The 14,480-nt window shown below is 42.5% G+C and overlaps 1 protein-coding gene across 2 annotated transcripts in view; it reads left to right on the top strand.

Annotated features, from left to right (window-relative positions):
* Nucleotides 1-14,480, top strand: part of NBAS (NBAS subunit of NRZ tethering complex) — a 180,351-nt gene that overhangs the window by 50,735 nt on the left and 115,136 nt on the right. For both annotated transcript variants that reach the window (XM_083495383.1, XM_083495382.1), the window contains exon 22: nt 13,883-13,966. In XM_083495383.1, coding sequence (XP_083351509.1) covers nt 13,883-13,966 — 84 coding nt within the window. The remainder of the gene's footprint in view (nt 1-13,882; nt 13,967-14,480) is intronic.

Below are 14,480 nucleotides of genomic sequence, written 5' to 3'. Positions count from 1 at the left end.
TTGCTAGTCTAAATTATAGGATTTTTATTAGATTTTATATTACCTAATTCAGGCCATGATAGCTTCTTCCTTCTATTGTGTTGGAGTCTTTTAAAGTAAGTTTATGGGACTTTTTAACAGCGTATTTTTAGATCTCGCAGACAGGATTGTCACATGTGAGAGCACTGGTGTGCTGCGTAGTGGATAGAGAAATAAGATTACAGCCCTACATCCGGCTTTGTCACTCTTGCGAAACGCATAATGTGATTTCCTTTTTTCCCTATAAAAGTGAAAAGCCGATTAGACAACCTAATCAAAATCTAACTCATGAATGTGTGGTTTGCTCCTTGGAAGCTTTTAAAGTAGCACCAGAGATAAAACACGCTTGGCTTTGTACTTCGGTGGCAGTTTTGTTCTCTCTTTTACTGCATTTTCTTTTAATGACGCCACCCCCAAACTTTGATCTGTAGTGGTGAAGTGCTCCTACTATATATTCAATATTGCCAAGCAGAAGGCAGCTTGCTCAGCTGCATGTTTCCACTTCCTTCCCCCCCAACACCCGCAGCTTTTGCATTTCACCCTAAAAATCTCTCTGGAGGATCAGGGCGACCTACAGAACTCTTATGGGGTTGTAGTGGGAGAGGAGAATTTGCAGACCTTGCAGCACAAAAACCCTCCGTTTGAATTTAGACAATTTCTCATTTTAGCCACACCTGTGTGGCATTCCTCTGGGAAGGTTTAAAGCTGCCCTTTGCTTGCGAATCATTGGATAAAACCAAACAAAAAGTCAGTCTCCAGCCTAATGCTGGGCGATATCTGGGTTTCAACATTGTGATATATCACTAGCTAAACATCACAATATACTGCGATATCACAATGTCTGAAATAAGGATGGAGATACACGCAGTCTGTAGTCCGCTGGCAGTAGGAGTTCAATATGGGTGTGTCTTTAAGTTAACATCTTACATCAAAAACCTGACAGTACCAAACTACCGGAGGCTTTTCACCAAAGCCAGACCAAATGTCTTTCCCTCTGCAGTGTTGGATGGTAGGTTGAGAGGAGTTCCCTACCAGGACAGAGTTTGCTCGTGTGCTCAAGACATCGATTCCATAAATCATATTTTGTTGCATTGTGCAAAATATGAGCAGGCCAGGGCTGAACTGATACTACCCTTGCTGGTACCTTTCCCGGGAAAATCGGAGGCTCACTATGTCAGGTTCCTACTGGAAGACCAGACAAATGCTAGAATGTTAGCAGTGGCAAAGTTTTTATTGGTGGTTGCAAGAACAAATGAGCCCTATATTCTAAAAAAAAGCTTGATTAACCTGGAGGTAGGCTGTATGAATTGTGTATTGATTTGTAATGATTTGTTGGGTCTCTGGACCGTAATTGAGATTGGTTGATTGATTGATTGATTGATTGATTGAAGGATGGAGATAGGTAGAGGCATTGGCTGGCTTCACGTTTTTCCCCACATTGTGATTTTTGCATAGCGCGCGCACACACATCATGATATGCGATATATTGCTAGCTCAAAAACTATGAAACCGATATCATGATATGGACTTCCGGGTAGTATATCATCCTACTCCAGCCCTTCTAGAAAGTAAGTCATGGAGTAAAGTGTGCAGGTACCTTCTAAATGATTTACGTGAAATGAGAGTGAGTTTGATGTGGCCAGCTTGTATATTTTTCCTGGTACTGTTGTTATTAGACAGCATCAGCATGTGTGTGTAATCAATATTGTGTTACCTTTGCCGTCAGGACCAGCTGAACATTGCTGGCTTCCTATGGTAAGCATAAAGCTGTTAGGGGTGGTTGTCTCTCTGATTATATGTTAGGCTGCACTCTCCATGCCAGCCATTTTGTATTATGGCAGGCACCATTGCAGCCATTTTTGTTGGATCAATCCATCAACCTCTATGGATGATTTAGAAGGATTGGGTCTGACATCACTTTTGCTGATCATGTGTGCACGATCCATATTCAGCAGAGTTACATCTCAATGCAGCTCCTTCCTTGGAAGCATCTTTGGGGTTGAAGGTACACACAGTAGGCAATAGACACTCATGGACGCCATAAAGATTCAGTCAAGTATAGAAGTTTACTTGACAGACATAAAAGCAAATTGGTAGCAAATATATACAGACATTCACCACTGCCATGGTCAAGGCATGCTTAGAGTCCAACAAGAGTCCAAGACTCTCTCTCTCTGCTTCTCTAATAGCAAGGCGCAAGCAAGAGACTCACAAGAAGTTACAACAAGTTTCACAGAACCGTTATTGGTACTTCCTGTCACACTGTGCATGTCCAAAAACCAGTTCCCACAGAAAACGTCCTTGCATAGACAACACAATCTCAGCCTTCTACTGCTTCCTGAAACTTCTTCCTTGTTTCTGGAACAAATGATTCTCTTACAGAGAGAGAAAATATCCAACGATTTTGTGACTGGTGGCCCCAGCAAAGTTTGAAATGTGTCCACTGGTTCAAAAAAGGTTAGCAAGCCCTACTCATCACCTCCAACCACTGCTGGCTGGGGCTGATGGGAGTTGTAGCCCAAAATTTCTGGAGGTTTTCGCCAGTTTGGCCAAAGTACCTTTAAAGAATGTGTTTTACGAGGAGGTTTGACAGAGGACAAGTTTCTTCCTGATAATACAGAGCAGCACGGCAGAATCACAAAGGTGAGAGTGGGAGGACAGGAAAAAAGGGCCGACAGTGGATGAAGCACTAACATTTTGAAAATGTATTTTCCTCTTAATGTGAGTTCAGGGTCAGCCTATATTTCCAGCAACATCTCGTCCAGCTATATTCTTGGCTGTCAGACTGTTGTCACCTTCTCTCCCTCTTCGCTTTCATCCTGATAATAGTCATATTTGTGAGCTATTTGGCATTGCCAGAAGGCAGAATTTGTTATCTAGCTAAATGGCGATCTTCCTTCCTTCCCCCTAAAACTCTTTATCTCGCCCTCCCTCTTCTCCCTTCTCCCTTCCCTCCTTTAAACGCACACAGACACGGGGAGACAGAATAATGAAAGCATCAACTTTGGACAAGTTTGTTTTCAATGCAGCTGATCACTGAAAGCATAAATTTATTACCATGACTAACAAAACAGAAATTTTAAATTATTATAGCAAAATGATTTGGCTTCCGTCTTCAGTTGCTATGATAAAAATGGTGCTGTTTCTGAGGCGGTGGATATCGAACTTTGAGTCTCTATCCTCAAAGCTCTGTACCTGTCACCACGGGAACGGCTTCTTTTTTATCAGAACAATTAATGAAGGCAGAAGTTGAAATATTTTGCTATGAGAATTTAAACTTTGTTTTGTTAGATGATAGTCTGTCTATCTGTGTCTGTCTGTCTGTCTGTCTGTCTGTCTATCTATCTGCTGGCAAAATTGGTGTATAATGTTTAGCTGATTCTTTTTTCAATTTTCCTTTAAAATTAGACAGTTGGAAGTCTTGGTTTATTGTGAGAATCATTGCCATTTGAATTTAAGAGGTAATCCGTCTGGAAAATAATGGCCTTCCCCAGCATTAAAAATGCACATAGCCAAAGCCTTGCAATTTCCTGTTTTTGTTTGTAATGCATTAGACTACAATATTGCTGTGCTATAGTCAACATATTAGTATCACCAAAGCCAGGAAATTCAAATAAACGACTCCCTTAACAGCTGTAACTTTGCTGAAGAGCATATTATGGCTGCAGTAAAAAAAGGGAAAAAAGGAAGGAACGCTACTTTAAAGCAGAAATCCATGCACGTGGTCGTTTGTCTTCAGTGAAACTTTATCAGATTTTCCTCTTAGGCGGAAGCACTTCATGTTTTGTCCAATGGCGGCTGGTGCCCATTGGGTGGAAAGCAGGATATCGAACAGATGACAGGCGGGGCCAGCTAATTCTGGAATTGTCCCCACCCTTCTCCTGCTGGGTTCTACAAGGGATAGCCAAGGCCATGCCAAGGTTGTAAGTAGGGCAGCTGGGGTTGGGGGAATCAAAGCAGCTTGGTGGGGCATTGCCCTAGTTCGCCAAATAGACCAGCTTCCACTGCCTTCATCTCAGTCCTAATAGTGTTTGCTTTGTTAAATCTGCATGAAATCCAGTGGAGATGGATATCTCAAGCCACTCTTTTACATTTTCATATCTCTTTATCTTTACAGTGACTTGGTCCTGTTAAGTCCAATTAGAGGCTACAGTAATCTCATTCCTGGGATGTAGCGTTTTTGCATTAGCCATTCTTTAGCTTTGGGTTATGTGTAAATGTGGCCAGTATAGAAATTTACATGTCTATGCAAATGAAATGAAATTCTAATTCCCGTGACCAGAATCCCATTCTGTTCAGCTGAGTGTGTTTGTTACTCCCCCACTCTGTTGGTGTTCTAAGTGTTCAGTGCTTCAGCCCTATAATTAAAAGATGTCTTTCTTCTTAAATGCCATATTTGACTGTATATTAGCTTTTGTATATCTCTTTCCCTGAAAGCGGAAAGGGCCTGCCTTGAAAGTTTTGCATAGCGGGGCTTTTTGGAAAGTAGCTGCCAAAGTTGACAGCTGCAAGTCTTTGCTTTTTCTAAAAAAAAAATGAAAGGAAATGGGTAATTTTTATTTTCAGTTGAGTTAAATAATGCATTAACCCTAGAGCAGGCTGGAAAAAGGCCTGAAAACAAATGTTACGGAATGGCCCAGGTACTTGCACACGCCTGATATTTCTCTTGAAAATGACCTAGGTGTTTTGGAAGATAGGTGCTGAATTTGCATGCCACAGTAAACCATTGTTTAGCATGCTTTTAGCATCATGTGGACGCGCTGCAGCAAGCTTTAGGCTCACACTCTTCTTCCTGTGTGGCTGGGAGAGTTTGGATTCTTTCTTTTTGTTAACCATCTCATCCAGATCTAGGAACTGCGGTTAACGCTATATCCAGCAAGCTAGCTTCAGAAACCACAGTTTGAAATGGGCTTGCTGGAAATTAACCACAAACATAGAATTCTTCTGCTTCGTTTTACGTATTTGTCCAAGTAAACAGAAATTCTAAAGCCTTGTGGCTAGAATCCTATCCTGTTCAATTGATTGCGGCTTGTCCTCCCCCCACAACCACCCCAGTTTGCTATTGATTTGTGTCACGGGTGGGTAGGAATATGCTGAGCTTCCTGTTAACAAACTGCTGTGGTTTTGTCAGAAGGGTTACTTAATATTAGAAACTCCTGCGCTACCATGGGATTCCAACAGTACTGACAACATTGGACATGGCTCTGTTTAGTTCAGGGGTGGGGTAAGCTATGGTTTGTTTATCAGGCTTATACACATTCCATAGGTGATGAAACAAACCATGGCTTGTCTCTCCAAAGCTGGGTTTGTTTTCTAGCTCTTGTTTCATGCTTTTGGACAGGCATCCCCAACCATTTGCCCTCCAGATATTTTGGACTACAGTTCCCATCATCCCTGATCAGAGACACTATGGTTTAATAAACCATTGTTTGATAAAGCATGGCATACCATATATGTGCAAACCAGGTCATTGTTGGGAGGTCATGGCTTCTATCAGAGCCGGGAATTATAGTTTGGTGGGAAGGCCAGGAATTCTCTAATAGAAATCCCCAGCCTCCTCCTCCATAGAACTATAATGTTCAGGATTCCATAGCAAACATGATTTGAAGTGACTCAGTTACTGCAGCATACCATAGAAATTGTAGGATCTTGAAACATCTGTCTACGTGGAATTTCAGCATTGATCCCATGATGCCATATTTACTTGCTCCCTTCTCTTAATTTGGCCCCATTATAGGTTTTAGTATAGGCGTCACCCCCACTTATGTGAGGGCAGTATTCAAGGCCCCCATGCACGTAAGTGAAATTACATAAAGTGGGGAGCACCCCACTTTGATAGGGAGGGCATGTGGGGAGGAGAGCGAGAGCGAGAGAGACTAACGTTGGAAATCTCTTGAGGCTGCTGCCTGACCGATCCTGAGCCTGCCTGCCTCCCTGAAGGGAAGCAGTGTGTGCAGAAACTGGCCTTGGAGGGTGAAGACTGAGAAGGGCACCCAGCAGAACTAGTGCCAGAATGGGGTTGTGATCACACAGCAGAGTTGTGGAGGCAGGGAGAAGGTGCCCCCCCTTGCCGCTGATTGATTGAAGGCCGCCTTTCCTCGCTCGGGCCGCAGCCCCATGCGAGGGATGGCCAATCTATTTATTTATGTATTTCATGCTGACCCACATAAACAGGGTCACACGCAAGTGGGATGCACATAAGTGTTTGTGGCGGGGTGCCTGTAGAGCAGGCATGGCCAAACATGGCCCTCCAGCTGTATGGGGACTACAACTCCCATCACCCCTAGCTAACAGGACCAGTGCTCAGGGATGATGGGAATTGTAGTCCCAAAACAGCTGGAGGGCCAAGTTTGGCCATGCCTGCTGTAGAGGGAGAAATGGATATGCTCGGCCATGACGGTTCAGTTTACCCCGGCATTTATTTTGCCGACCACCATAATTTAATTTTCATATCAGTACTGCAATGCAAAGAGCAGACGTAGGGAGAAGGGGAACTTTGTCGTAAGCGTTTGAGGGTGTCCCCACCCCCACCCCGGCTTTTCAAAATCTGCAGCTCAACTTGTGTACTAATACTGGAAAACCTCTTTTATGTATGTGGACAATTGCTGTTATCTTCGTGTCACACACAGAGGTGGAAGCATTTTGTCTTTTTGACACAACCTAAAGTGAATTGGCATGTTTTTCTCCGAACGCTCAAGGTTGTTTGGATCCAAGCCATTACCTCTGCAAGATATTGTTGTTTTGAATTAAAATTGTGAGCCATAAGCTACCATCCTCAGTAATTTACTTATTTAAATTATTTGTTTGTTTACTAAAATATCCGCAGAGAGGCAGGGTGCATTTTGATTTGCTGTTTGAATAAGAACAGATCTATTGGAGTTGGGTTTCTTTGATTCCCAACTGGGTAGTTTACAAAGCCACTTGCCAGGTTACACAAAGGAAAAAATGTGTGTGGAAGGAATTGTCCATTCCATATCTGTGGCGAGGTGTATAGAAAACGTGTGTGCATGTCATTTCATGCATAGGTACAGAACACCGAATTTGAAAATTGTGGTGCCTGGCTTTGTTTTGTTTTTTTTAAAAGAAAGACCTCTGTATAAACTGATAATCATAGTAGAACTGCTTTGTCTGGTGTGTTCAGGGCTCAAAAATCATTGCACATACCCCAGTGCTACCATTTCATCTTGGAAGTCTGCACACTAGGGTGAAAATATTTTCAGTTCCTGGGAGCCAGCTTTATAAACATTTGATACCCAATGCCTGCGAGTTTAGTAGCGCAGCAGTGCCATTTTTCTTTGACTTGCAAAGCACCTAATGGAAACAATAAATAAATAGTCATGATGAAGGATGTTTTGCTGTTTGACAGACTTTTTCTGGCTTTCAAGTGCCTGAGGTGCATTTAATCTACACTTTGATATGCTCCCTAGTTGGCAACTTTGGAATATTGTGCTTAATTTTAGGCAGCATAATTTTCTTTTTTCTAGCAGAGCACTGATATGAATCCTTGGTGATTTGAAGCTTCAAACCCCTCAAGGACAGACGATAAAATAATCTATTTACAAGGAGAAATGTTATAAATGGCTCATTTTTAAAGAACTTGGGTTACGGGTGTTGTGATGGGAGCCAGGCCTTCGATGGCTTATAAACGTGATATGCTGTTACATTATGGGTGCAGTTTGGCTTGGTGATTCCTTGCCATCATTAAAAGATAAGCTAACTCTTTAACAGCTTCATTCTAAAGACTACAGAAAGGGCAACTAGCTAGGAGCTTAAAAGGGATAATGCACATTGTTCAAGTGGGCTCAGAAATGAGTAAGACTTTCTAGTTTCCTTGAAACATTCAGAAGGTTGAGATTATAATTGCGAAGGCTAATGACTTGCTCAACTTTCAATTAGGCATTGCAACCTCAGGAAAATGTACAAGCCAACTATTTCTTTTGGCTACATCAATGAAACAATTTTATTTGTTTTTGCTCAGTTCTTTTATTTATTTTTGGTAAAAATAAACCTTTAGTTATGACCTTCAGTGCCAGCTACACATCAGCAGGGGAACCCTGTCTAGCCTAGCAGGGGCTTTTGGTCAGATTTCCTGGGTTACAGCAGCTGCTTTGTCTCCCATGCTTTCCTGTATGGAAAATGCAACATTTTTAAAGCCATTGGCTCGCAAGGCAATTTGAGAGGCTTTGCCCCTTCCCTCCCCCATCCTTTCCCTTTAGGGAAGATCAGTGTTCAAAATTCGCCAGGTGCATTTTCTAGCGATTATATTTTATCTGCACAATCAGAATGAATTTCAGGAACCAAAAAGTCATATTGAAAAAGGCGACTTTCAAAAGAAGAGTGGCGGATGAAATTAATGGACCGTGCAGAATTAGATGAATTAACAGGAAGGATTTGAAACCTGTGGGACCAGAGATTCTTAGAAGACTGGAGTAAATATTTGAACTGTTTGAAAAGCAATTGTAATGAACAGATTACGCTAGTAGGACTGCAAGAAGTTCTGTAAGGAGGACTATTTGAAATATGGCAAGAAAGACTGCGAAGGGACTTATTAGTTAATGATAATTAAGAGTAATAGAGAAACTAAGAAATGCAGAATAAGTGATAAAGAACGGAAAATCATCAGAGATTGTTGACGGAAGTCTAAAATACTGTATAAGATAAGAAGTTATGTTAAATGATTGTTGGAAATGATATGTAAAAAACACCAATAAAAATGTATAAAAAAAGAAAAATAGAAAAAGTCAACTTTCAAGTTGTCTGGCCCCAAAATGGCAATGTGGCATTCCGTTTTGGTGACAGCAGCCCTGGTTTAAGGAGCCATTTGGCACCTAACTTATATATCTGAGTTTCTAACACTGGCTGGAAGATATGGGCTGCTGGCGAGCAGCTGCTGTCTCCAGGCCTACAGTACCTATGGAGCACTTTGCCTTTGCCATTGCCATTACCAAGTGTCCCTCAGCCCCTGGGGCAGAGGGAGCTGCAGTGGGGGAAAGGATATGGGAACCTACCCTACCCCAGTCTCTTCCCCTCCATGAACTGTTGAAGGAAAATTAGAATGCAAGTCGATACCTGTGATTTTGCTGTCCCACTTCATTCATTCAGCTATTGATTTCTCATCCTCTTCTATCATAAAACACTCAAGCTGGCTTGACGGCAAAACCATAAAGATACAGTTCCTGTTGCCTTGAGAGACAATGGAGTGCGCCTCCGGGAGTGGAGTTAAACTGTTGCGTTAGGAACACCTGGGGTGCAAGCCTGGGCAGTGTGGCTGGAGGTCCTGGGCTGCCCAGTCGACAAGACCCCTTTCTCAGCCTCGCTGATGTGGTCTGAAGGAAAGCAGAGCAATTTGTTTGGCACCAGCTTGGCTGCAGGGGTTGCCGGAAGGCGCCATCCAACCGCCTTAGGGACTCCACTCTGGATTTGTTTCGGGTTTACTCTTTTACGCCTTTTTCTTCTCCCGAAGATGTCCTGTAAGGCAGTTTAGGACCCATCTCCTAGATGGGCTCCCTTCCAAGGTGGATGAGCCCCATGAATAAATGAGCAGTAAATAAGCAGTATCCGATGAGAAGAACAAAGCACCGATCAATTATTCTAAAGAGTGATGTTATAATAACACTTAAAACGTAGCAGCAGTCTGAATTTTCAACTTAAGAAAAAATGCACGAGAAGAAGAATTTGGATTTGATATCCCGCTTTATCACTACCCTAAGGAGTCTCAAAGCGGCTAACAATTTCCTTTCCCTTCCTCCCCCACAACAAACCCTCTGTGAGGTGAGTGAGGCTGAGAGACTTCAGAGAAGTGTGACTGGCCCAAGGTCACCCAGCAGCTGCAGGTGGAGGAGCGGGGAAGCAAACCCGGTTCACCAGATTATGAGTCCACCACTCTTAACCACTACACCACACTGGCTCCCAAGAAGCAACCAAGGCCTTCCTGTCAAAAGGCCTGCTGTGTGGCACTGTTGCTGTTGAAACACGACACAATCTAGTCATTGGACATCAAGAAGAGCTCATATTCCTAAAACACAGTGGATCTTAACCTACAGTGGATGGTAGCCAGTAGTGCCATATGCTTGCGTGTGTTTCCCATTGACGCCCCTTTGCAATCTCTACTGTGGTAGCTGTGACGTGTCTCGATGTCTAGTTTCTAGTAGGTTTGCTTTGCTTGACTCTTCCTACAACGAGCCACCTTTCATTTTTAGGATAGTAACGTGCAAGAGAGAAATAATTTTGCTTTTGTTTGTTTTTCCTTTTCGCGGTATGGGGTGTGGGAGTGGTGCAGCATCCAGCCACAAGGTGACAATATTGAGTTCTCTACAATGATTTTTCTGTATTGAAACAGCGTGCATCCTTGCATATTGGCACGCCTTTGTGTCGGCATGCATGGATTTGTTAGACTTCCCACAATATTAGAAGAAAGGAACTTTGCCAGCAAGTATCCATTGACATTTTAAAACTGTAATGATACATGCTTGGGACTAGATTGATTTCTCTTATGCCTACTGTGAAGGTTCACACTGAGAAAGCAGCCTTAGGTCTGCTCATTTGTTTGTATATTAAGAGTGAAAGAAGATGTGCCAACTTAAATTTCTAAAAGCCAAAGTGGATTTGTTCAGCTTGAGCAGTTCTATAATAGTCTTCGACAAGCACTTAACAGTATTCTTTTAGCTGGCTGATATTAAAAGTACTGCCTGCTGCTATCTCTTGTAGTCAGGCAGTGCTGTCCAAAAATAAGTGCAAAACAACAAATTTGTAGAAGGGATTAAAACTCTTCCTACGACTGCATGGCTAGGATTAACTGGGCGGACAGTATTACATATTTATGTTGGAATTCATCAGTTGCAGAAATGAGTTCAGTTGGCAACATGAAGTTTATGTACTGCTCTGAAATAGCTGTGCCATTCAACCAAAATTCATCGAGGCATCATTAGATCATACACGACCTAGAGATTTGTCTCGGAGTTCTCCAAATGGGAGAATAGCTGTTCTTTTTAATTGTTCTGTTTTCAAGTACTGTCAGCAGTGTGTAGCAGCTTTGGCGAAAGAGCGGCTGAAAAGCCCAACAATAAATAATTGAGAACAGACTACAGCTCTGCAGGCATCTTGTGCATAATAAGCACAGAAGGATTCCAAAGCCCCGAGAATAAACAGTATAAATCAAGGGTATAAAAAGCTGAGCAGATTTAGATCCCTTTTGATTTGAATGGGTCTAGTCGCAGCTAACTGTGTACCGTGCTGCAGAGGGAGGTGAGACACATTTTAAATGCAAGTTATATTCGTTGGATTAAAATGTGGAGCAAGCATTCTGGACTGCTGTTGGGATAGCGGCAAAGATCAGATCTCCCTGGAAGCTGCACTTGCTGACTTGAAAGTTCCTCTTGTCAATTAAGTATGGTAACTAGAGATATTTAACAGATGGATAAAGGAGAAATATGCAGAAAATTTTATCTTGAATATGGAACTCATGGAGGGAGGGAAGTAGGTCTGAAGGTTCAATAGAACCTTTTATTTTAATGTTTGAAATAGTTAAAGTTAAAATTTATAAAATATTGTAAAACAAATAGAAAAAGTTAACTTTTAAAAAGTTCCTCTTGTCAGAGCCAAACTACATGTGTCTTTGTATTTAGCATGCGGTTGTTGTTGTTTTTTAAAATACAAATTGCATTAGCTGGATTGTGGTGGTAATTGATGGCACGAGAGCAAAGTGGGTGGGGGAATTTCCAATGGAGGATTTCCTTCCAAACCAAATAAAATACTGAGGATTTTTCATCAGGACTGCAATAAGGGGAGTAACGGGTTAAATCCTTCTGCACGCCTCCCCTGATTACATTACCTCCCCACACCCACCCCATTGCAACTTCCCATATGTAGGCCCCATAGTTTGTAGGTAACAATGCCACTGCTCCAGAAACGAGTCCTGGATTGCAAGCATGTTTTAGAGTCTACCCTGATGTCCGACAAGCTCTGCTTAAGTTGTAGGATATATCATGGCTTCCGTGTGGCACAATTTTTTCTTTCTGGAATATGTGGCGGAATCAATAGTATAGCAGAATGGTTGGGCTAATGAGAAACAGAATGGCCATTGCTCAAACGAAGACTTGCTAAAATGGTGGAGCTTTGTTTTCTGTTTCCCTTTCATTACGTTTTGTCTTTTTCATTACGTTTTGTCTCTTAACAAGTTGTTTTTATGGCTTTTGAGAGTCCTAGAAATGCCACGGCAATGATGCTTTTAAAACCATAACGGATCGGTCTGGTAATAACTCTTTTTGTTGTTAATCTTTATCTTTGTTGGCAAGCACCCATTCTGTTTGTAGATGTTTTTTATTACCACAGGAAATATTTCACCCTAGATGCCTATAGCAAGAGAGCCACATCTGACTTAATTGAGAAAATCAATACAGCAGGGATATCTTGGCTCAGGAGAATAATTTGCTCAGAAGTTGGTACAAAATCCTATTACTTCAAAGAATCCACAGATGTCATTTTCTCTCTTGCTATTAATTTAAAAGATTTGCAGTAGTGAGGTTGAGACCCTGCTGTGGAAGCAAGAGAAAGCCATCTATTTCTAAGTGAAGAGGTTGTATACATGTAAGAAACATGTGATGCAACACATGTCAAAATAGCTCTGGTACGGCCATACAATTTGCTGTTCACATGTGGCAAAGACCAAGGACGGGCAGCTGACAGCGGTCTCTGTATCCTCACAAAAATGCCGCCTTTCTATTCTTTCAGTTGGAACTATTTCTTAGTGCCCCTGCTGGCCTTTTTAAAGATGGGTTTGGTGGCGTAAATTGCCTGTGCTTGAGCTTCAAGCTGAGAAAACCATATACAGTGCCTTCTTTGTGTGTGCTGTATTTTAATACTAATGCTAAGGCTAATAATAATAATAATAATAATAATAATATTTATATCCCTCTGTGATGGGATGATGAGCTGCTTGTGCGTAAAAGCGTAGTCCCTCAGAGTCTGTGCAAGTTCACAAACCTCTGTCTGTGACGGAGCCCCTCAGACATGGCTGCTCTAGTCACTTGCAGATTCCGACAGTGGTTGCTTTCGGAATCGTTTCCAGCATAAAAGCTCCTTAACGGAAACACGTCTTCTGGACTCGCGGCGTGACAGTTTCCGGCGAGGAGTGGGTCTCCCTATGGGAGGTTCAGATACCTCCCCACTGTTCTCGCTGGACGTGTCCCTGAGCCCTCCATCTCGCTCGCTTTCCCTCAGAGATCCACCTCTCCCCCTGCTGGTTCCTGCTTCAGCTGCTGAGTCTCTCCCAGCCTCCGTGATCCCTTCCACCAGAGACCCACCTCTCCCCCTGCTGGTGCCTGCTTCCGCTGCTGAGTCTCTCCCAGCCTCCGTGAGCCCTTCCACCACCTGTTCCTCCGATGGCAGTTCCCTGACACCCTCCAATCTGGCTGGGTTTCTCCAGCCACACTGGGCAGCTTACAGCATATTTAAAAACGCAACAAAGCATCATACATTTTTTTAAAAAAATATCCTATACAATAGGACAACAACAACAACAATAATGATAACAATGATAATAATAATAATAACAACAGTTTACAGCAGGGGTCAGCAAACTTTTTCAGCAGGGGGCTGGTTCACTGTCCCTCAGACCTTGTGGGGGGGGGCGGACTATATATATATTTTTTTGGGGGGGGGAATGAACGAATTCCTATGCCCCACAAATAACCCAGAGATGCATTTTAAATAAAAGGACACAGTTAGTGGATATATTAATATAGCATAAAGTGCTGTTTCTGCCTTTCACAGTATTTATTCCTCGCCCCAATTCCTGTTACTGTGCATTTAATTAGTAGACTGGTTTTCAACACACCATTGATATTTTTGTTTTGTTTTCTAATAGCCGCAGAGATGGAACACTGAAAATTCTTCCCTGGAATGAACAGAAGCACAGGGAGGAAGACTGGTGCGAGAGGGCACCGTGCAAGTAGGTGTATGGAATTGGTTTGTGTGTGTGCAATATATCAGTCCATTTTTACATTAGCACCAGTCGGTTGCAATTAAGCAACTATCCCACCTGGCCTTACTATCTTTGAAGACTCAAGTGTAGGAGCTACCCGTTTCCTTATTGGGGAGGAAAACACATGTGGATTACTTCCTTCTTCTTTTTTCCTGGAGGAAACAGGAAGTCCCAAAAGGCACAGAGCTCTGGGCTATGGTCCCGTGATACAATCCCAAGCTTTGATCATGCTGTATGAGGTGAAACCTGTATAAGTACACAGAAGAATTGCTATGTGCATGGCGCCGTGGGGTGATGCACGCTTCCCTTTATGGCTTTCGCAGTGATTTGAATGATTCTTTACTTAGCAAGCCTCCTCACTTGAGCCACAGGATTTTAATCATAGTGAGATCAGAACTGGGCCTCAAGCACACAGGATCTTTCTCCTGCTCCCATCACCGTTAGTAGAAAGAAGTGAACAGCTGAACCGTGTGGCTCCTGT

Source organism: Podarcis liolepis (genome assembly GCF_965112155.1).
Source record: "Podarcis liolepis genome assembly, chromosome: 3".
Classification (NCBI taxonomy): Eukaryota; Metazoa; Chordata; class Lepidosauria; order Squamata; family Lacertidae; genus Podarcis; species Podarcis liolepis.
The sequence above is the reverse complement of the archived record's forward strand: the minus strand, read 5'-3'. Positions and strand labels throughout refer to the sequence as shown.